This window comes from Oncorhynchus gorbuscha, linkage group LG25 (assembly GCF_021184085.1).
Source record: "Oncorhynchus gorbuscha isolate QuinsamMale2020 ecotype Even-year linkage group LG25, OgorEven_v1.0, whole genome shotgun sequence".
NCBI lineage: Eukaryota > Metazoa > Chordata > Actinopteri > Salmoniformes > Salmonidae > Oncorhynchus > Oncorhynchus gorbuscha.
In genome coordinates, this window is record NC_060197.1 from 10,270,433 (window position 1) to 10,295,196 (window position 24,764).

General features: G+C 46.4%; 1 protein-coding gene across 1 annotated transcript in view; it reads left to right on the plus strand.

Annotated features, from left to right (window-relative positions):
- LOC124014421 (cyclin-dependent kinase 17) overlaps nt 1-24,764 on the plus strand; it is a 34,008-nt gene that overhangs the window by 4,600 nt on the left and 4,644 nt on the right. The window contains exons 2-10 of the mRNA XM_046329368.1: nt 17,459-17,610; nt 19,353-19,517; nt 21,252-21,385; nt 23,179-23,304; nt 23,541-23,597; nt 23,712-23,826; nt 24,039-24,133; nt 24,284-24,346; nt 24,457-24,701. Coding sequence (XP_046185324.1) covers nt 17,484-17,610; nt 19,353-19,517; nt 21,252-21,385; nt 23,179-23,304; nt 23,541-23,597; nt 23,712-23,826; nt 24,039-24,133; nt 24,284-24,346; nt 24,457-24,701 — 1,127 coding nt within the window. The 5' untranslated portion in view covers nt 17,459-17,483. The remainder of the gene's footprint in view (nt 1-17,458; nt 17,611-19,352; nt 19,518-21,251; nt 21,386-23,178; nt 23,305-23,540; nt 23,598-23,711; nt 23,827-24,038; nt 24,134-24,283; nt 24,347-24,456; nt 24,702-24,764) is intronic.

Below are 24,764 nucleotides of genomic sequence, written 5' to 3' on the forward strand. Positions count from 1 at the left end.
GTTTTCTGGTGGGAATGGGACGACGACTTCTACTGAGGGATACACTTTCTGTCCCCTGAAAAGAGTTTGATGGAGGGAAGCCGGGGGTGTTCTGTAGACTATCCTAATGCCCTCCTGTCGTTGCCTGAAGAGGGGCATTGTGGGAACTGGAGCTGCCCTTTTGGAAGGAGCCCAGGGTCTGATTAACACTGCCCCGGTACCATGCACAGACCAGCACTGTGTGTGTGTGCACTCACACATTCTGTCTTTGTCCTCTCTTTTTTTCTTTCCCTCCCTCCCTCCCTCCCTCCCCTGGGGAGACTGTCCCATCGTGCGTTGCCCTGTGGGGGTTGGGACATTGGCTTGTAATCTGGAGATTAGAGGGTGGCATTGTCCGAGCAGCAGACAGACGGATTATTCACACACACACACACACACTTCACATACTGTACTCATACACACTCATAGGGAAATTCCCTGAAGTAGACACACGCACAACAGCACAGAGTGACTGTGTCTAATGGGTCCTTCTGTAGCTCAGTTGGTAGAGCATGGCGCTTGTAACGCCAGGGTAGTGGGTTCGATCCCCGGGACCACCCATACGTAGAATGTATGCACACATGACTGTAAGTCGCTTTGGATAAAAGCGTCTGCTAAATGGCATATATTATTATTATTATTTAATACAGAATGACTGTGTCTAATACAGAGCGACTGTGTCTTATACAGAGCGACTGTGTCTAATACAGAGCGACTGTGTCTAATACAGAGCGACTGTGTCTAATACAGAGCGACTGTGTCTAATACAGAGCGACTGTGTCTAATACAGAGCGACTGTGTCTAATACAGAGCGGCTGTGTCTAATACAGAGCGGCTGTGTCTAATACAGAGCGGCTGTGTCTAATACAGAGCGGCTGTGTCTAATACAGAGCGGCTGTGTCTAATACAGAGCGACTGTGTCTAATACAGAGCGATGGTGTCCCGTTAGTCTGTCCTGTCTGCCATGTTGAAATAGTCAAGGAGCTGTGATCTCCACACAGCGAACTCTATACTTCGGCACACAGAGTAACATGACTTCAGCTAGCATAACAGAACAAACCCTACCTTGTGGTGCAACTTCGCATAGTGGGTCCTAATGGCACCTAGCACACTGTTCTGACAGGCACATTGTTCACATTCCTTCACAGACCCTCATATCCCAACCCGCACAGTGGCAGTGACAGCGCAGTGACAGCACAGTGACAGCAGAGTACAGTGTCTGACTCTGGTTCACTAGTTCAGCTGACACCGTGGAGCTTTAGGAAGTCATGGGAACCTTGTTAGCAAACTGCCACGAGGCTGAAGGAAATAAATCTAGCCCAAGGTAAAGTTACATCACAAAAAGAGTTTGTTCTGTTTTGAGACAGTAGCTGGACTCATGTTACGTGTGTGTGCGTGTCAGACGCTGTATGTTGATGCTGATAGTCTCAGGACTCTTTTGGAGGGTCTTGGGTGGCAGGCTGTGTGTGTGTTGAAGAGGACACTTGTGAAGGCTTGGTCGTCTTGACTGCAATTGAGGTTAAAGTGGTATTGGGAGGAGGTAATGAGCTATGGGGTAATATGGCTAAGAGGCAGGGGATACTCTTAAATAGCTTCCTATCCTAGTCTCATTTCCTAGCCATTCTGCCTTCACAGCCAAATCAGAGGAGATCGCGGGAGAGGAAAGGAGACGAGCTGAAACTGTTGAGAAGCCTGAGCGGGAGGGTGGAATGTTTCTCTTCCTGACTTCCTAACCCTCACTCGGGTGAAGAGGAGGAATGTCACACCAGGAGCGACCCGGACAAAGACAGGAAGCACCGCTGGCTGGTCCAGTGGGAACAGAACGGGGACTGTGGGACGCAACAACCACCTGTGCCTGGCCTGGGTGTCTCCGGGACGATCCCTAGGGGCACCTGATGGGCACACCTGTTCTCTAGGGCTTTATGGTTTAGAGGTGGGGCCTGGGGAGGGTCGTGGGAAAGGGGAGGTTCAACAGGAAAGGAGAGATCAGGGAAAGGATAACAGTGGGCAGAAAAGACGGTGAAGTGATAAACCATTGAAGCGTGCAAGGATGAAATAATTGATCTGCTCTCTGTTGCTGGAATACACTTCCGGGTAACTTAGGCATTAATGTTTAATGTTTAATGTGCTTTAATGTTCACATCCATCTTGCGTGTGTGTCCCCAGTCCCCGTGTCCCTCCTATCTCTGTCCTGTGGGAATGGGAACTATTCCAGCTGTTCCTTGCGAAGAGGAAGCCTGTGTTTTGGGACACACTCGCACGTTCCCTGTTGTGCTCCTCTGGCTGGCTGTCCTGAGTCGTCCGGAAGCAGCTCGTTAGACCTCGTTAGTGGCTTTAAAGGAGAAGAAGAAGAAGTAAATAGCAAGATGTGTAACTGTAAGGCTGAGAGGGCTGGTGGGAGGAAGGTGCTACAGGAAGAGAGGATGGATGGGCTGACAGTTATTGACTTGACTGTCAGACTACTACAGGGGGTTCAATAACTGCTCCTCAATAACCGCACCGGTGTGGCCTTCTGCTCCTCGCACACACCGAAAGGAGACGACGAAGCACAGAGTTATCTTCTCAAAGGGTCGTCATGTGAGACTGAGACATTGCTAAAGCTGGTTAAAGGGTAGCGGTCCAGGCAACCCTGAAGGGTTGTGTTTAACTGGCTCCGAGCGAGCGTGTTTAGGGGTGAGGTCCTGTTGGAGTCTGTCCCGTTCATCTCTCCATTTGACACAGGGATAATGTATAGCCTCGTCCGTGCTCATCCTCTTACCTCCCTCACACGCACACGCAGTGCTTTTTCTCCCTTTCCAACCCCCCTTTGCTGCACACTGATGACACTGTAGTGTCTGTGCGCCAATTCAAACCCTGTTTGTGTGTGTGTGTGTCATGCCACTCACTATGGGGCTATGATAACTAATTGTCCTGCTTTATTCTGTGCGTTGTTTGTATTTTTATCAGAGATACTCTAGCTCGGATTGGTGATAGCTACTTTATTGAGGAAAAATCTATGACTGAGATATGAGGTTGTCTCACCTAGCGACAGTAGCTAAAGATGAATGCACCGGCCGTAAGTCGCCCTGGATAAGAGCGTCTGCTAAATAACTCAAATGTCAAATGTAAAGAGGGAGGGAGCACGTGCCTGTGTGGTGTTTATGCTCGTCTGTGTATAATGGCAGGCCTGTCCTCTGTAGAACACACTGTGTATTCAGCTGTGAGAGTCTGCAGTACCCAGTCCTAAAAATAACCCCCCTTACTGCCCCTCTCCTTCTCCTCCCTCCCCCTTTCACCCATCCTCTCTCTCCTACGCTATTCCTATCTCCCCATTCTTATCTCCTCTCTCTCTGCCCTCCTTCCCTACAGGATCCGATCGCTCCACTCTCTCTGTCTCATTGTCTTGGCTTCCACTCTCAAACTGAAGGAGATTTTCCAGCATTTGGGACATAGGTATTTCTGTCTCTGTTTGCTCAAGTGCCTCTAATGTACACACACACACACACACACACACACACACACACACACACACACACACACACACACACACACACACACACACACACACACACACACACACACACACACACACACACACACACACACGTCCATTACCCGTTAGCGCTGTTATTTCAGCTCATCCCTCCAGGGTCAGTCACGCTGAAACTCCTTTTAGCTCCTTACACTGAGAGGTGTGCGCGCGCGAGCTGGCGTGACTGGCTCAGTTCCAGTCAACCAGTGTGATGGATGTCGAGCAGCAGCGTTTTGTGCTAACACATCCCATTACATCACTGTGAACGGTTGCCCCCCCTGGCACCACTGGTTTATGGTTATTGGCTGCAGCAGCCATTACCTCTCAGCCGGGTTGGCTCGTGTTGGTTTTGGGAGTTCAGAGGTCACAGGTTGTCATGGTGATATGCTCGACCTCTCATCCCTGAGTCTGGCTGCGGGTCAAAAGATCGGAGGGGAGGCAGCGTTATGTCTCTAATAGCTGTGTTCCGTTATTTATGGTACGACCTCATCTGTGTGTTTGGGGGAGGTTGTTTGGGTAGGATAGCTGAGATAAGGCTGAGTTTTGTTAAGAGGCGTGTGTGTGTGTGTGTGTGTGTGTGTGTGTGTAGGATAAGGCAAGGTAAGTTTTGGGTTAGGGGTGTGGAGGGGCATTGATGAGAGGGGGAGGGGCATGATGAGAGGGGGAGGGGATTTGATTAATGCTTCGTGCCTAACCGGGTTAGCGTTGATTGTATTACATTTGGAACTGAGCTGCCTCCAGAGCGGTGTACTAAGGAGCATAATCAAAGAGTTAGCCTGCGAAGTTGGCTCAACACAAGTGACAGCGTAAGCACCTGGAGCAACGAGTAGGATTCTGTGCTTTCACATGCTACAGTGATTGCTTTTGATAAAAACGCTTTATCTGCTTTCTCAATGAAAACTACTTTGAACATTTCGGACATATATTTAATGGAAAATATATGTATGTTTCTAAACAACGTATCATGCCGCCTTGTTGACATGACTGAGTGGTGCAGATTACTGATTGATTTGAGAAAGGCCCTCCTCCCTCACTTCCCCCGTCAACATCACTGGCCATAGCCCGGTGCACCGCAGTTCAACTTAATGGAACTCCCTCAGGGTCCAGGAAGGAGGTGTAATACTGTGTTTGGGAGTGCTCGGGCAGTATATTGTAGTCCGCATGTCTTTAATCCCATTCATTTGACGACAGTGGTGGTTTTGGTTAGTAAGGCACACCTGCAAGATGAGGAACCCCTCTGGCACTGGTGTTTGTGTCCGTGCGTACTGTGTTCACTGCTGTACCCCCTCTTCTCTTACACAGGTGTGTTTGTGTGGTGGCCTACAGGGGTCTGTGACTGTCTGTGATCTTTATATCATAGGGGTGATGTTAGCTAGCCCAGGGCTAGGCCTGTAGCTGTAGCCTGTTACTCACCTCCATGTACACAGCAGACACACAACGGGTAGGGCTGGGCGATATGGCCGAAAAAAATCTTATCTCCATTTTTATTAAATTTTTTCCCTCTGAATAAGCTTTGCTTTGCACAATTTTATAGGTCAATACACCACATTTCAAACAGTCAGCAATAATCTAATGAATTCAAGGCTTGTAAAATTATACAGTGTCAAGAAAAAGTATGTGGGCCCTTTTGAATTGCCTGGATGTCTGCATAAATTGGTCATCAAATTTGATTTGATTTTCCATCTAAGTCACAACAATAGACAAACGCAGTCTGCTTAAACTAATAACACATAAATTATTGTATTTTTCTCGTCTATATTGAATAAATAATTTAAACATGCACAGTGTAGGTTGGAAAACGTATGTGAACCCCTGGGCTAACGACTTCTTCAAAAGCTAATTGGAGTCAGGAGTTAGCTAACCTGGTCCAATCAGTGAGACGAGATTGGAGATGTTGGTTAGAGCTGCCTTGCCTTGAACAAAAGAGGTCTCAGAAGACCTAAGATTAAGAATAGTTGACTTGCATAAAGCTGGAAAGGGTTAAAGTATCTCTAAAAGCCTTGATGTTCATCAGTCCACGGTAAGACAAATGGTCTATAAATGGAGAAAGTTCAGCACTGTTGCTACTCTCCCTAGGAATGGCCTTCCTGCAAAGATGACTGCAAGAGCACAGCACAGAATACTCAACGAGGAAGAATCCTAGAGTGTCAGCTAAAGACTTACAGAAATCTAACATGCTAACATCTCTGTTGACGAGTTTACGATACCTAAAACACTAAACAAGAATTGTGCTCATGGGAGGACACCACGGAAGAAGCCACTGCTGTCCAAAAAAAAACCACATTGCTGCACGTCTGAAGTTTGCAAAAGTGCACCTGGATGTTCCACACAACACTAAAGGGCTGGGTGATATGGCCAAAATCTCATCCCGATATAGGTCATTTCATATCCCGATAATGATACATATCACAATATAGCACATTTCTGTCAAACCCACCGTCGCTGGACCAGACAGGACTGGCAAAAAAGTGTTCTTCACTGACGAGTCGTGGTTTTGTCTCACCAGGGGCGATGGTCAGATTTGCGTTTATCGTTGAGGAATGAGCGTTACACCAAGGCCTGTACTCTGGAGCAGGATCGATTTGGAGGTGGAGGGTCCATCATGGTCTGGGGCGGTGTGTCACAGCGTCATTGGACTGTGCCTGCAATGACAACAAGCTATCTCAACACTGTGCATTACAGGGAAGATATCTTCCTCCCTTATATGGTACCCTTCCTGCAGGCTCATCCTGACATGACCCTCCAGCATGACAATACTGCTCGTTCTGTGTGTGATTTCCTGCAAGACAGGAATGTCCGTGTTCTGCCATGGCCAGCGACGAGCCCAGATCTCAATCCCATTGAGTACATCTGGGACCTGTGGGATCCATTGAGCATAAATTTCCCATAACATGTTCATTGATACTCTCGTTTTAGTAGGGTCTGCTCTGTTCTACCTTTTTGGTAGTTGAGACATAAAAAGGGTATCATTAGAAAGGTAATCTTATTACAGTCTAAGAGTTTCGGTGTCGATATGACCGATTCTGTTGGACCAAACCTCAAATGCAAATACTGAGTTTAAACTGCTTGTTGTGAGAGAGGAAGAAGTTCTTTGGGGGAGGGGCTTGGTGTCTGTGCCAGTGGGAAGGTGCACACAGCATAGAAGGAGCAAAGGAGCCTAGAACAAAAAGATTCAGAACACTCATAAAAACAACAACAAATAGCATTCTTGCAATACCGGCATATGGAACATCACGCTAAAACCAAAATGTGAATTAATTGGACATATCCCCCAGCCCTATGGACAGGTACTAGGCCTTTGTCTCAGAATAGCTTATCACAGTGTTAACCATATTAGCCTCAGGTCAATGTGGAGGAAGGGTCGTTGACATGTATTTGACATTTTGAATCTATTAATCAAAGTTGGCATATTTATTACATTTTGCCCTTACCCAGTCCACCTTTTTGACGTCAAAATGTTTCGTCTGTAGGTTCTACAAAGCAAAAGTTGGTGTCATGTGAAGCTTTATCGCTTGCTCTGAAGTATGAGTAGCACGTCTATTTAATTTGTGAATATTGAAAATTAAACTATATTTTAGATTAGGCTTTTTATTTATATATATTACTCTACTGCCATATCAAAGTTTCACCGTGGGATCTCTACTAGTTTTTAAAGTTATAGCCTGTTTTATAGAGAGTTTGGTTACATTACCTACTGTGCCAATCGTTGCACTCCTTTTACTTATATCATTACACATCCTGCACATTACCAGCAGAGGTCGACCATTTTGAAGCCATTTTCACATTCACTCTGTTGGTAATGCTGACAAATTGGATCATAAACAAAAGTAGCAGAGATCCCGCTCTGGAACTTTTGATATGCCCGTAAAGTATATTACGTTCAACAATACATTTGTATTTTTCTATTGTCATGTTTGTTTATTTTTAACCTAATTTAATGAAAAAATGTGTTATTGAAATCAATCTACTATTCATATCACAGAGCATGCGGTAAAGCTTCATATGACACCAATTGTTGCTTTGTAACGCCTACAGATGAAACATTATGGAGTCTTAAAGGAGGCTTTAATTAACTTAATTATTTCTCAGTTATGCTTTTAGATACATATGTCAAAACTTCCTCCAAAGGACCCTTCTATGAATTACATTTCGTGAACACTTCAAAATCATGTATTGAAAAAATAATTTTGTCCTGGTTTGGTATTGAATTCCAGTACAGCCCTGTCTCTGTTCTCGTTCTCTGTTCTCGTCTGTTCCTTCCTCAGCTAACAGTACATGCCTGGAGTTACCCCCGGTGATGTCATGCCTCTTACACAAACACAAAGACACCATTCTGTTCTTCTCACTCGAAATATGCTCACTTTCTCTTTTCCTCGCTCTCTTTATCCCTCGCTCGCTCTCGGCTTTCACACTCTCTCACATGCACGTGCACACATTCACGTCTCTTCTCGTTTCATTTTTATCTTTTCTATTTTCAATTGAATATTAATTTGATCATATCATAATTTCCTAGTTACTTGACAAATAGTGAGAGTGACTAGAAGGAACTAGAAGGAAAGGAGCAGCCAGCTAGAGAGGGTTCTGGGATAGTCTAGACCTACTAATCTTTTGGTAGCATAATATAGAGTCTGGGGCCTTGGTCACCATGGTGATGAGAGAGGAGTTTGGGGATATAGAGAGACAAAAGGGAGAGAGACAAAAGTTGCTGTTCTTATTCAACTTCAAGGCAGATGTCCCTAAATGGGGGTGGAACTACTGTATCTTTAGGGACATGACTTCAAGGGAGCTGTCTTAGTTGTCACATTTTTAATTGATTTTGATGTGTGTGTATTCGACTTAATTAGGCCTTGTTGTCTGCCGTCTCTCACTCGCCTGCCCTTTGTCTCCTCTTCGCTGGGCCCTGGCTTACCCACGATGCACTGGGGGACCCCCAGAAGCACAGGCTAAGAGGTTTGAGGGGAGATCTGAGGGGGTGCCTGGTTTGGGTTCGAAATTCTGGGTCAGGACTTCACAGAATAATTATTAGACTGTGTGTGTGCCTGCTTGCACATGTATGTTTTTTTTTGAAGGGATGCTGATAGGCGAGAGGAATGGGGGGGGGGGGATACTGGGACAGAGCCCATCAGCCAGTGTGTTGGATTGTGTTTGATGGGGAATTCTCTGTGCTTTTCATTTCACATCATTCAGATATGCCAGATGCTTTATCCCCCCTCTCTATCCCCAGCCCCCCAGCCCTGTCACATGAGCTCTCTTTGTTTTGGTGTGGCCCAGCGATAATACCCGTCTCTGTTACACCCCTCTGTATCTGAGACAGAGAGTGCTAATCTTGTACTTATGGCTGCACAATGAATCACACTTTAATCAAAATTGCAATATTGACATGTGCAATATCCATATCTCAAGGCTGATTTAAAAAATAAAAAAAACATTATGAATGGAACATTCAAATGTAGTAAGCGTCCCCTGAAACTCTGACCAACACTTTGGTTCCTACTAGTGATGCACCAAAATGACATTTTTGGCCAATTCCGATATTTTCTTTGCCAATAAATACTGATAACCGATTTATTTAACATTTTAGCGGCCTTATAAGTGTTCTAGTACAGTTAAATAGTTAACACACACACACTACATCTCAGTGCAAGAGGCATCACTACAGTCCCTGGTTCGATTCCAGGTTATATCACATCCGGCCGGCCGTGATTGGGAATCCCATAGGGCGGCGCACAATTGGCCCAGCGTCGTCCAGGTTCAGCCAGGGTAGGCCGTCATTGTAAATAAGATTCTGTTCTTAACTGACTTGCCTAGTTAAATAAAGGTTACACACCACACACCACACTGACCATTAGGTTCTTCAAAGTAGCCACCCTTTGCCCTGATGACAGCTTTGGACACTCTTGGCATTCTGTCAACCAGCTTCACATGGAATGCTTTTCCAACAGTCTTGAAAGAGTTCCCACATGCTGATCACTTGTTGGCTGCTTTTTTTCCTTCACTCTGCGGACCACTCATCCCAAACCATTTGAGTTGAGGTCGGGTAATTGTGGAGGATAGGTCATCTGATGCAGCACTCATCACTCTCCTTCTTGGTCAAATAACCCTTACACAGCCTAGAGGTGTGTTGAGTCATTTCCCTGTGGAAAAATAAATGATAGGCTCATTATGCGCAAACCAGATGGGAGGAGGATGGCGTCGGAGGGGAAGGCTGCCATCTTATTGCTCACCTCAAACTGGCTGAGGAGTTCTTCTTCAATGAGTCAGACTGGAGGAATATAATACAGACACCAGGTCCAGATCCCCGTTATTAGCTGGAGATGGAAATGTAGATTTCACGGAAAGAGATCAGGGTGTCTTGTGAGGATCAGGCGACAAGTGGCTATCCTGACCTTGCCTTCCGTCCTGCTAGCTAACATTGAATCGCTGGAAAATAAATGGGATGAACTGAAAGCATGTTTATCCTACCAATGGGATATTTAAACTGTAATATCTTATGTTTCACCGAATCGTGGCTGAACGACAACATTAAGAACATACAGTTGGTCGGTTATACACTCTATCGGCAGGACAGAACAGCGCCCTCTTGTAAGACATGGGGCATTTATGTATGCAACAGCTGGTGCACTATGCATTTATGTAAACAACAGCTGGACCATGACAGCTAAGGAAGTCTTGAGGTGTTGCTTGCCTGAGGTAGTGTGGTCTACAGCTTATCATGAGATAACTCTAGGTAGGATAGTGTTTCATCTGTATTTTTTGTAGCTGTCTACATACCACCACAGACCGATGCTGGCACGAAAACCGCTCTCAATGAGCTGTATAGCGCCATAAGCAAACAGAAAAACTCTCATCCAGAGGGGAAAAAATTATTTGGCCGATTAATCGGTATCTGCTTTTTTTGGTCCTCCAATAATCTGTATCAGGCGTTGAAAAATCATAATCGGTCGACCTGTAAACTCGAATGAACCTGTCCTCTGCAGCAGAGGCGGCCCTCATGAGAGACAGTTTTGTCATAGTGCTTGATGGTTTTAGCGACTGCACTTGAAGAAACTTTCAAAATTCTTAAACATTTTCCAGATTGACTGACCTTCATGTCTTGAAGTACTGGCCTGTCATTTCTCTTTGCTTATTTGAGCTGTTCTTGCCATAATAAGGACATGGTATTTTACCAAATAGGGCTATCTTCTGCATACCACCCCTACCTTGTCACAACACAACTGATTGGGTCAAACGCATTAAGAAGGGAAGAAATCCCACAAATGAACTTTTAACAAGGCGCACCTGTTAATTGAAATGCATTCCAGGTGACTACCTCCTGATGCTGGTTAAGAGAATGTGAAGAGTTTGCAAAACTGTTATCAAGGCGAAGGGTGGCTACTTTTAATAATCTCATCTGAAATATATTTTCATTTGTTCAACACTTTTTTTGGTTACTAAATGATTCCATGTGTTATTTCATAGTTTTGATGTCTTCACTATTATTATACAATGTAGAAAATAGTACAAATAAAGAAAAATCCTTGAATGAGTCGGTGTGTTGGTACTATACATATACACTGCTCAAAAAAATAAAGGGAACACTAAAATAAGACATTCTAGATCTGAATGAATGAAATATTCTTATTAAATAGTATTTTCTTTACATAGTTGAATGTGCTGACAACAAAATCACACAAACATTATCAATGGAAATCAAATTTATCAACCCATGGAGGTCTGGATTTGGAGTCACACTCAAAATTAAAGTGGAAAACCACACTGCAGGCGGATCCAACTTTGATGTAATGTCCTTAAAACAAGTCAAAATGAGGCTCAGTAATGTGTGTGGCCTCCACGTGCCTGTATGACCTCCCTACAACGCCTGGGCATGCTCCTGATGAGGTGGCGGATGGTCTCCTGAGGCTTCTCCTCCCAGACCTGGACTAAAGCATCCGCCAACTCCTGGACAGTCTGTGGTGCAACGTGGCGTTGGTGGATGGAGCGAGACATGATGTGCTCAATTGGATTCAGGTCTGGGGAATGGGCGGGCCAGTCCATAGCATCAATGCCTTCCTCTTGCAGGAACTGCTGACACACTCCAGCCACATGAGATCTAGGTACCTAATGGCAGTCAGGCTACCTCTGGCGAGCACATGGAGGGCTGTGCGGCCCCCCAAAGAAATGCCACCCCACACCATGACTGACCCACCGCCAAACCGGTCATGCTGTAGGATGCTGCAGGCAGCAGAACGTTCTCCACGGCGTCTCCAGACTCTGTCACATCTGTCACGTGCTCAGTGTCAGATTGCTTTCATCTGTGAAGAGCACAGGGCGCCAGTGGCTTATTTGCCAGTATTGGTGTTCTCTGGCAAATGCCAAATGTCCTGCACGGTGTTGTGCTGTAAGCACAACCCCCACCTGTGGACGTCAGGCCCTCATACCACCCTCATGGAGTCTGTTTCTGACCGTTTGAGGAGACACATGCACATTTGTGGCCTGCTGGAGGTCATTTTGCAGGGCTCAGGCAGTGCTCCTCCTGCTCCTCCTTGCACAAAGGCGGAGGTAGCGATCCTGCTGCTGGGTTGTTGCCCTCCTACGGCCACCTCCACGTCTCCTGATGTACTGGCCTGTCTCCTGGTAGCGCCTCCATGCTCTGGACGCTACGCTGACAGACACAGCAAACCTTCTTGCCACAGCTCGCATTGATGTTCCATCCTGGATGAGCTGCACTACCTGAGCCACTTCTGCAGGTTATAGACTCCGTCTCATGCTACCACTAGAGTGAAAGCACCGCCAGTATTCAAAAGTGACCAAAACATCAGCCAGGAAGCATAGGAACTGAGAAGTGGTCTGTGGTCACCACCTGCAGAACCACTCCTTTATTGAGGGTGTCTTGCTAATTGCCTATAATTTCCACCTGTTGTCTATTCCATTTGCACAACAGCATGTGAAATTTATTGTCAATCAGTGTTGCTTCCTAAGTGGACAGTTTGATTTCACAGAAGTGTGATTGACTTGGAGTTACATTGTGTGTTTAAGTGTTCCCTTTATTTTTTTTGAGCAGTGTATATAAACTCAATATTAGGAAGGTGTTCTTAATGTTTTGTACACTCAGTGTATGTGATCTTATACAATGTAAGCAAGTTTTTAAATGATTGTTTTAGTAAAATATTATATATTTTTGGGCTTCTTATGGTAAATTTGCATTCTTCAAATGATTTGTAATTGCTCTGGCCACCTGACCATCTGCTCAAGAAAAAATCGACCTGCGGCTGAATCTAGTTGACGATCCCTGCTTTACTGTGTGAGTGTGTGAGTGAGTGCAACCACTAGAGAGAGGATGAGTTAGAGAATGAGATGGAATGAGCGAAAGGGAGGGAAAAAGAGGTTGCGTTTTCTCCCTGTGCTGCTGATGCAAGATTCTGGACTCTGTCCAATGGGAACAGCTAATCTAGTAACTCTATATCTACGCTGCAGGGTGGCAGAGAGGGATCTGCTCCAGTTACTGAAGGTGGGACCAGCAGCATATGTTTTTTTCATTGTTGGATATAAAAGACTGCCCAATGCGCACACACACATTGGAGGACAGCTGTGGCTTCCTTGGCCCTCAGTTCTTCTCATATTCCCTTGCCAGCTCAGCTCATGCTGCTGAGCTGAGGTAAATAGTTAAATAAAGGTTCAATGAAAACATTTTTAAAAATGCAGCAGGAAAGAGTGAGTGTGTGTGTCACTCCCTACAGCAGCAGACAACCTTGGTCTCAGCAACCCAATCCTCCACAGCCTGCCCATTTTCCTAGCCTGTCTGCCCAAGGACAGTGATGCCCTGAGGGGCAGACACAGGCATACTCAGCCCCAGCCACATGACCAGGCCTGTGTCCCGCACAGGATAGAGTTGTTGGAATGGTAACATAGCATGTTAATATATAGCCTTATTGGCATTACTGCATTCAATACTGTCAAACTGTGTGTGTGTGTGATAAGATAAATGGAGAATGTTCTGTTGGAAAAGCCTATTCGTGAACTCCGAACACACTCTTCCCCTCCTGCTCACTCTGTTTTTTCTCTCTCACTCTTCTGCTCTCTCTGTTTTTACCTCCCTTTCAATTTAAGGGCTTTATTGGCATGGGTATCACATGTTTATATTGCCAAAGCAAGTGAAGTAGGTCAACAATACAAATTAACAGTGAACATTACACTCACAAAAGTTCCAAAAGAATAAAGACATTTCAAATGTGCAAATAGTTAAAGTACAAAAGGGAAAATAAATAAACATAAATATGGGTTTTTATTTACAATGGTGTTTGTTCTTCACTGGTTTCCCTTTTCTTTTGGCAACAAGTCACACATCTTGCTGCTGTGATGGTACACTTGTATTTCACCCAATAGATATGGGAGTGTATCAAAATGTTTTTTTTTCCCCCGAATTCTTTGTAGATCTGTGTAATCTGAGGGAAATATGTGTCTCTAATATGGTCATACATTTGGCAAGAGGTTAGGAAGTGCAGCTCAGTTTCCACCTCATTTTGTGGGCAGTGTGCACATAGCCTGTCTTCTCTTGAGAGCCAGGTCTGCCTACGGCGGCCTTTCTCAATAGCAAGGCTATGCTCACTAAGTCTGTACATAGTCAAAGCTTTCCTTAAGTTTGGGTCAGTCACAGTGGTCAGGTATTCTGCCACTGTATACTCTCTGTTTAGGGCCAAATAGCATTCTAGTTTGCTATGTTTTTTGTTAATGCTTTCCCCTCCCTCCCCCCCCCCCCCCCAGCAGGTTTGTTGTGCTTAAACAGATGCGCGCACACGTCAACACACCTTTTGTTTTACTATCCTTGTGGAGACCAAACCGTTGATTCCCATCCAAAATCCTATTTTCTCTAACCTTAACTCTACACCTAATCCTTAACCCCTAACGTAACCCTAAACCTAACCCCTAAGCATAGAATGAGCTTTTTCCTTATGGGGACTGGTGGAATGTCCCCACAACGATAGTAAAACTAAAAACACATGCACGTGCACACACACCTGCACACACACACACACACTCCATTAACTAAATTTGTTTTAATGAGATCAACTCCAGCCGAGAAGAGAACCAGGTCATACCCGTGCAACACACACCCACACCCACGCTTAAACCTGACATCAAAGCGTCCCTGCCTTCGCCCAGCTAGGTACATGGTGGGTGTTGGGGCATGTGGGGGGCAAAAGGTGGGGGAGACTAATCTTTCATCCCCTAACACACACACACACACTGTGTTTCATCGATTTTCATTGGTAGATTAGTGGTTGACTGAGGGTGGGGTGCTGCTATATGCGTTGGCCTGGGGCATATTTGAGGGCACAGATAAAAATGTCATTAGAGGTGATGTGATTCCTCACTCTTCATGACAGAGAGGCATGTCTGTTCTACACTATATCTGATCGTTCTTTGACGTTGTGCCCTACTGCCTGGAATCTGTACACCTGGAGGTGATTTGAGCCCATAAGCTTAGTCTGGACATGGTGAGTGTATGTGCACTTGGGGTCATTGATTGAATGATTCCAGGGATTCCTGCAATGCACGCTCATGCCATCAGGAATGACGGAGGAATTTTAAGGATGACCGAGATGTGTGTCTAGACAGACAGATGGTGTCTGAAGTGTATGCAGTTGAGCTAATGATCTCAGAGGGAGTGAAAGAGAAAGGTGCAGTACATGACCAAAAGTATGTGTACGTCGAACTTATCTTATCTTGATCTTATTTCCAACTCCTGGGCGTTAATATGGGGTGGGTTCACCCGTTTTGCTGCTGTAACACTGGAAGGCTTACCACTAGATGTTGGAACATTGCTGCAGGGTCTTGCTTCCGTTCAGCCACGAGCATTAGTGAGGTCGGGCACTGATGTTGAGCCATTAGGCCTGGCTCGCAGTCGCTTTGGCACCTCGGCGGTCCCGTTCTGTGAGCTTGTGTGGCCTACCACTTCGCGGCTGAGCCGCTGTCGCTTCACAATAACAGCACTTACAGTTGACCGGGGTATCTCTAGCAGGGCAGATATTTGATCAACTGACTTGTTGTAAACGTGGCATCCTATGACTGTGCCACGTGGAAAGTCACTGAGCTCTTCAGTACGGGCCATTCTACTGCCAATGTTTGTCTATGGAGTTTGCATGGCTGTGTGCTCAATTTTATACACCTGTCAGCAACGGGTGTGCCTCAAATAGCCTAATCCACTAACTTGAAGGCGTGGCTACATAGTTTTGTGTATATAGTGTAGATGGCTGGAGAGATGGATAGCTAGATATTCTTGGTCGTCTTCTTGTCTGTCTGATGTGATGTTTTCATTATGTAGTGGATAACTGTATCCCATGTGTGAGACACACACACACACACACACCGCACCCTTCACTGCTAGCTGGCAGTGTGTTATCGCTGTGTCCAGTACGGGATGGTGTGAGGGGGTTAGAGGGGGGGTCCCACTCTCGAGGGGAGTCACCGCGGCAACACAATGGGCAGGGAAACTGGCCCGAGGCAGAAAGAACAAGGTGTTTCCTATGACCTGGCTTACTGCTGTGTCAGCATGCGTGCGTGCACCCACACACACACTCTGATACACACATACTGATACACATAAACACACACACTGATACCCAAACCATACACTGATACACACACCATACATACACACATGCACACACACACACTGTATTCTACATGCATTTATGCATATTTATCATACGCACACAAATCACACACTAGCATATCCGCACAACACATTATTAATTGATACACTTACACACATACAGTAGATCCTACACAAATGGATGCACACACAACACAGCCATACCATCGGACCAGGAAGGTATTTGTGTTGCTATGAAATGTGGCCAGTTCTCCCAGTTTGCTGGCCTTTTCACCTCCCATCACACTCAGCCAGCCTGCCTCGGCCAATCACTGCAGCCGCTGGACTAGGTCTGTCACTGCAGCCCACCAATCACATCACACTACACAACCACATGACGACCACTGCTGTTACTTAGGGTGTGGCCAGTCTGAGGACACTGATGGGGAGGTCAGTGAGGGCGTGTGTGTGTGTGTGTGTGTGTGTGTGTGTGTGTGTGACTGCTATTCCTATATTTAGCTGGTACTGTGGATTTGAAGTTGACCTCTGTGTTGCACCTCTCATTATGTCATTTTAGCCACAGTAGATGGCCTTGACAAATGATGGATGTGTGTCTGCTTCTGCATCTGTGTGGGTATGTATGTTTAAGCGTATGTGCATGTGTGTGTATTAATGCATTTTGCTTGCAATTAAGGAAAGCAGTATTCCTGTTTGGATGTTGTTAAATTAATGTTTAGTTCGTGCTTTATGAAGGCCCTAGCTGAGTGCTGAGGGGAGGTGTGGTGACTGCAGTATTCATCTACTCATCATAAATATTAGATTAAAAGGAGGCGTAGTTTATTTATGAACGGTGCTATTTTAGCACATCCGTGTGTTCTCCGCCTCTCATGCGTACTCTTGCAGCTTAAGGATTGGGCTTCTCACGGTCTGTGTCCATGTGTTGGTAGCATGTACAATACCAGTCCATACAGGGGGTTAAAAGGGGTTAAAAAGCTAATCACGACAACACAACGTAATAATAATAATAATAAATAATATATGCCATTTAGCAGACGCTTTTATCCAAAGCGACTTACAGTCATGTGTGCATACATTCTACGTATGGGTGGTCCCGGGAATCGAACCCACTACCCTGGCGTTACAAGCGCCATGCTCTACCAACTGAGCTACAGAAGGACCACACGTACTTACTCCAGCCCAACTGTGCCGCTCTCAACATAAGGAATCTAACGTGTCGCTATGTGAGCAACATTGGACTAGAAGTGACTAGCGAGACAATTACAAGTTACTTGTTTACGCCTGGCCACCTAAAATGTGTGTGGGTCCAGTGCTGACCTTTTCCCTCTGTGCCCTGCCAGCCCAGCCAACCCTGAGGAGTGTGTGATGGAGAAGATGAAGAGGTTTAAGCGGCGTCTGTCCCTGACGCTGCGCTCCAGCCACACCATAGACGAGTCTCTGTCTGAACTGGCCGAGCAGATGACCATCGAGGACGGCGGCAACAAGGACAATGGTCAGTAGCGTGTGTGTGTGTGTGTGTGCGTGCGTGCGTGTGTGTGCGTGCGCGTGTGTGTATGTGAGAGAGAGAGTATTAGAGATTGTATTAGTAAACAAACAGAGCACACACGCTCCAGTGCTCTGTGCCAGTCCCAGTGATAAGAGACTGATGATGTTACTATTCTGAAGTGACTCTTGACTGAATGCCAATAGAGAAGGATACAGCCAGTGGACACACACACTAGGGCCCTTTAGTCACCCCGAGGATACAGTTGAAATGTTTGATGTAGCTGGCAGCCAGCAGTATCCTTTCTTGCCATCTGAAGTGATTTAATTTGATGGCTAATGAGAGTTTAAAGAGATGGTGTGCCAATGGCCAGCGGGAGACCGATAGAACGGGGTGAGAGACATGGAGAGGGAGACCGAGAGAACAGGGTGAGCAACATGGAGAGGGAGACCGAGAGAACAGGGTGAGCGACATGGAGAGGGAGACCGAGAGAACAGGGTGAGCGACATGGAGAGGGAGACCGAGAGAACAGGGTGAGCGACATGGAGAGGGAGACCGAGAGAACAGGGTGAGCGACATGGAGAGGGAGACCGAGAGAACAGGGTGAGCGACATGGAGAGGGAGACCGAGAGAACAGGGTGAGCGACATGGAGAGGGAGACCGAGAGAACAGGGTGAGCGACATGGAGAGGGAGACCGAGAGAACAGGGTGAGCGACATGGAGAGGGAGACCGAGAGAACAGGGTGAGCGACATGGAGAGGGAGACCGAGAGAACAGGGTGAGCGACATGGAGAGGGAGGCCGAGAGAACAGGGTGAGCGACATGGAGAGGGAGGCCGAGAGAACAGGGTGAGCGACATGGAGAGGGAGACCGAGAGAACAGGGTGAGCGACATGGAGAGGGAGACCGAGAGAACAGGGTGAGCGACATGGAGAGGGAGACAGAGAGAACAGGGTGAGCGACATGGAGAGGGAGACCGAGAGAACAGGGTGAGCGACATGGAGAGGGAGACCGAGAGAACAGGGTGAGCGACATGGAGAGGGAGACAGAGAGAACAGGGTGAGCGACATGGAGAGGGAGACAGAGAGAACAGGGTGAGCGACATGGAGAGGGAGACAGAGAGAACAGGGTGAGCGACATGGAGAGGGAGGCAGAGAGAACAGGGTGAGTGACATGGAGAGGGAGACCGAGAGAACAGGGTGAGCGACATGGAGAGGGAGAAAGAGTGGAAATTGACACACAGGGAAAACGAGCAGCAGTGTGAATGACCGTGTTCTGGAGAGTAGCTCTTTATATCCTTATATAACAACAGAAGCAGCCTGGTGGGATGAAACACGTACTGGGAAAATAAACACAACGCAGGGGGACGGCAGGTGATGTTGCCACACTGTTTGTGGAAAAGACATCACACAGAAAAGGAAACCACTCACACGTAAACAAACAGACATTTTGGGCTGTTGAAGTATAAAGCTAAAATCCTCTGGCCTACTTTAGGTTGCGTAAGTGTTCTTTTCTACTGTTTTTATATAAAACAAGGAAGCACTCTGTTTACTGAATTCTGCTCAACAGAAGACTGAACAGTATATGAACTTCTTGTTTTATAATGACTGATTGATTCATTGGTAGAATGCGTGGTTGATTCAATGGTAGAATGTGTGATTGATTCATTGGTAGAATGCGAGATGAATCGGCTGGATGGATAGATGGGCCAATTGATTGACATATTGATTGACATATTGTTTCTCCTTGCAGAGCCAATCGTGCGTAATGGGCGACCACCCTCCTCCCACAGCATGCACTCGTTCCTGCACCAGTACACCGGCTCCTTCAAGAAGCCCCCCCTCCGCAGGCCACACAGTGTCATCGGAGGAAGCCTGGGTTCCTTCATGACCTTCCCCAGCAACGGCAGCCGCCTTGGTGAGTTACACAGAGAGAGACAGAAACAGACTCGGAGATGCACAAGCACGTATACACTAACGGCACACACACACACACACACACACACACACACACACACACACACACACACACACACACACACACACACACACACACACACACACACACACACACACACACAGACTCGGAGATGCACAAGCTCACACTCATTCAAACATGCAGGCATATTTACTAATGACACACCCACTAGCAGCACCACTATAAGCAGCCTGTTCTCCTTCATGGCCATGCCACCCAGATGCCAAGGTGAGTTGCCGTGGAGACGGGCATGCTCGTGCCTGTGCGCCAGGAAGTGACTGAGAAAGAGCAGATGGCGACAGAGGACAAACAGGAAGTGAGTCATAGCCCCTGAGAGTTCTGTCCTGACACGGTCATGGTGTGACTTTTCATCACACACAACACCAGACTCGTCTGTCTCCGTCTCTATCTCCAACCTTTCTCGCAATTAAGTGCGTTTTGTACGACTCAACCTTTCTCATTCTACACTGTGTGTTTGGATGTTTGTGTGCGTATGTGATTCATTCATTTGTGTGTGTCTGAGGACAAACGTCTTCTCCGCATGTTCTCTGAGCCGTCACCATGACGATAGCTGTTCCTTGCTGTTCTCTAGTCTCCAGGGTGAGCCAACTATCATGGTCTGCGGTCTCGTCGATAAGTTTTCACGAAGAGCTTCTCCTCAGACTGAACTCTGTCCCAGTTAGAGTTACATGAGTTTGGCCATTTTTGGGGGGGAACAGACACCCAGGCAAGTCTATCTGGGACAAGATGGAACTAGATTAAAACACACTGTCACACTATGTTAAATGCCTGGTTAGCTCAAACAACAGAGTGTGAGAGAGCGAGGGAGAAATAGGGCCAAGGAGAGGAAAGCGAGTGGAGTTGGAAAGAAAGGAGGGGTATTTGGTAGGCAGAGCAGAAGATAGACGGCCAGAGAGAGAAGCAGAAGGGGGGGGGGTTGACAGTAGTGTGCTGGATGATATGATGACAGGCTGCTGGGTTGGTGGTGTTGACACTGATGACGGAGAGAATATGTGCCAGCACACTTAGATACAGCTACTCATTAACTGTGTTTGTGTGTGTGTGTGTGTGTGTGTGTGTGTGTGTGTGTGTGTGTGTGTGTGTGTGTGTGTGTGTGTGTGTGTGTGTGTGTGTGTGTGTGTGTGTGTGTGTGTGTGTGTGTGTGTGTGTGTGTGTGTGTGTGTGTGTGTGTGTGTGTGTGTGTGTGTGTGTCTATGCATGTATGTTTCGTGTGTGTGTTCACTAGTCCCCCCCCCCCCCACTACGCACCATGTTCTACACCAGAGGCAGTAGTTTTAGTTTTATGACCCTGGAGGAAGCAGTGTTGGTTAGTGTTTCATCTTTGGCCTGTGGGGTGAGAAGGGGAAGGGGTGAGAGCGGGACTGCAGGATGATGAAAGGAGGGAATTTGAGAGAGAAGGTGAGGTTGTAGGATCAGATCCAGGCCATAAACTAACTGTTGACAGAATGAGAGAAAGCACTCCTCTCTGTAATGTCTAACTTATTCTCTCCTATTCTTACTAAAACAGCAGACTACTGACTCAGTTTGACACAAGCTATAGCAAGTCCTTGCCATGTTTATCTTATCACGGGTGTCATTTGCCAGGCAAAATGTTGAAATTGCTTCTGAACTCTAACTCTTCCTCCCTCTTTCTCCTCTTCCTCTCCTCCAAAGACATCGTCCATGAGAACCTGAAGATGGGCTCAGACGGGGAGAGTGACCAGGCATCTGGGACGTCGTCGGACGAGGTGCAGTCGCCCACCGGGGTGTGTCTGAGGAACAGGGTGCAACGGCGCATCTCCATGGAGGTACACAAACACAGCTGGCAGGGTGGGAAGTATGAGCCGGTTCAGGCCACGAACAGTTAGACTGACTGACTAATGGAATGTTGTCATGAGACAGTAATCTGTGGCACGCTTGGCCTCTGACTGCTGACGTTCCAGACGATCCCCTGCCACATAGCTGGTCAACAATCCTGAGAGGAACCTCGGACAGGGAGTGGGATGGAGACCGAGAGAGCGACTACTCCACTTAGCTCAGCGAGAACCCGGGATTTAAAGAGGGACCGCCTTTAAAAAACAACTAATGCCTTTTTGAAAATGTACTGATGTGGCATCAGTATGAATCAAATAGTTGTTCTAGTGTCAACATTTACTGCGAAGTGTAAATAGGATCATTTTGGTCATAAAGGTAGTCTCATCCTTGCGTCACAACGGTAAATTAAGGTTGAGTTTTTTAATTGGATGATGTCCATTTGCCCGCTAACATGGGGTGAACAGCTGTGGTGATCGCTCTCTATCCAATAGCATAAAGAGTGACAGGCCCGCCCAGCAGCTCCGACGTTGTTTACATAAGACAATGCCTCGTGCATTCTTTTACTTGAAAAATACTGCCCCAAACACATTGGTTGTATGTAAAATTGCCTAACTAAAACATCCACGGCAACAACTTTAATTATATTTAATTACAGATGTCTCATGGGGGACAAACACCTCCAATACTGAAATCCTGTTTTTCTTATAAACAACAGAAAAACACTCATATGTTCAGTCACTCTTTAAGGCTGGGGAGGTTTTTCCTTTTGTCTCTGTGACTCATTTTTTTTGCTGTATGGGTAAGCTGTGTTATTTTTGCTATTTTCTATGTGAGTGAATGTTGTGAAGTATGACCTTAGTTTCTGGTGACTAGAACTTATTCAATGGATAATAGATTTAGTGCTTGTCTCACTGGTTCTGTTTACGGAGTTCCTATAGAATCACTGGTAGGAATGCTGTTTCCTCAGCCTGGTGACATTCTGCCACCTGGTGGTCAGTCTGGAGAAATGTAAGCAGTACTTTACCTAAATATCAGTATTAGGTTATTGCACGCGCACACAGGGATTGACCTATTTCTCCTTGATGCCAAGCGTTTATCATATTAGTCTGAGCGGAGACATGAGGTGCTTGACCTTTTTAGATGGGAATCATCCGACATCTGAATAATCTCTCACACACACACACACACACACACACACACACACACGTCATCTTGGTTACTACATCTAACCAGATTCACACATACATATCATTCTGCCCATTAGTTCCCTTTGAAGCGGAGTGTTGATGGGGTTAGTAGGCTGTAACAATACACTAATTCATATCACTGTCTATTGAGAGAACATGATGCTCTCTTTCCATCTACTTCTATGGGCGAGAGATGGCAGGCGGTATACAAGTGTGTTACGTGATATCCATGTGTGTGTGTGTGTGTGTGTGTGTGTGTGTGTGTGTGTGTGTGTGTGTGTGTGTGTGTGTGTGTGTGTGTGTGTGTGTGTGTGTGTGTCAATAGTGTGTGAAGATGCTTGTTTGCTTATCTCTGTTTTTGCTTTCTCTTCAATAACGATTGTTTTCATGTATGGATCATTTTTCTAGAAGCGCCTCTATTCTTCTGTCTCTCTTTTTGGGGTGAGTGGGAGGAGAGGAGAGAGTCATATCTAGGACAAAGTGTGTGGGTGTAATCATGGAGATGGCTACATGTTCCACACAGACGCCGTATTCGATAGGATACATGATGTGTATGTTACGTCTCTAACCCGTGTGTGTGTGTGTGTGTGTGTGTGTAGGACCTGAACAAGCGTCTGTCTCTGCCTGCTGACATCCGTATCCCTGACGGTTACCTGGAGAAGCTGCAGCTGAGCAGCCCTACCTTCGACCAGCCCCTCAGCCGACTCTCACGCAGGGCCTCCCTGGTACGTGTGTGTGTGTGAGAGAGCGATTGAAGGAATATAACATTATTACCCGACAGCGTTCAGGTACCGCCCTCTTTTCTGGTTGTCTCCATGGCAACAGGCATGAGGCTGCATTGGACTGTCTCTGTATGTAATCTTGTGCAGTGAATGAAGGTATCCTGTACAAATGTCATTCAACACAGGAAAAAAAAGACCTAAACAACATGGAAGATGATATCTTTATTTCTGTTTTTCAGTCGGAGATTGGTTTTGGGAAGCTGGAGACCTACATCAAACTGGACAAACTGGGAGAGGTCAGAGAACACACACAAACACTCCAATAAACTCAGAAAACATGTTTTTCACAAGAGGTTCCCGAAAGTGGTTTAGTTTTGACTCCGGTCATAACCAGTTTGTTTTTTCTATAGGGGACCTATGCTACAGTATTTAAGGGGCGCAGTAAGCTGACTGACAACCTGGTGGCGCTAAAGGAGATCAGGCTGGAGCACGAAGAGGGAGCACCCTGCACCGCCATCAGAGAAGGTGAGTCTATACCTCTCTGCCTTTCCTCCTCTCTCTCACGTTATCCCCCCTTCTCTTCCTCTCCCTCATCCTCCCATTACTGATTTCAATGCCACATTGTCTTTTATTTTTTTCCGCTCTTCGCTCTTTCTCATTCACTATTGTTCCTCCTCTTTGTCAATATATTACCCCTTCTATCGTTCTCTCCCTTTTCCCTCTTCCCTTCTCTCCAGTGTCGTTACTAAAGGACCTGAAACATGCCAACATCGTGACCTTACATGACATCGTCCACACAGACAAGAGCCTGACGCTGGTCTTCGAGTACCTGGTGAGAATCACTTACTACCTCACACTGCATGCTGGTCATTGTAGTCAAAAATCTGCCCTAATTATCTGAGGAATTTCTAGTCCTAAGTAGGCTCTTGTACATGTTCTTCCTGTCTTGTCTGACTGACTGCTGACCTCACTTCCTGTGCAGGATAAAGACTTGAAGCAGTACATGGATGACTGTGGGAACATCATGAGCATGCACAACGTCAAGGTGAGTATGACCAAGACGAATGACCTAAGCACTCACTGTACTGTAAGTCACTTTAGATAAAAACCCCGCATAAATAGTGGTTAACATTGCATGTGTTTGTGCGGTTCTAGATCTTCTTGTTCCAGATTTTGCGGGGGTTGGCTTACTGCCACAAGCGGAAGGTTCTCCACAGAGACCTAAAACCCCAGAACCTGCTCATCAACGAGAGAGGGGAACTCAAACTGGCTGACTTCGGTCTGGCGCGGGCTAAGTCTGTCCCCACTAAGACGTACTCCAACGAGGTGGTGACTCTGTGGTACCGGCCACCTGACGTGCTGCTAGGCTCCTCCGAGTACTCCACACAGATTGACATGTGGTAAGAACACTACACCTGACGTCCTGCTAGGCTCCTCCGAGTACTCCACACAGATTGACATGT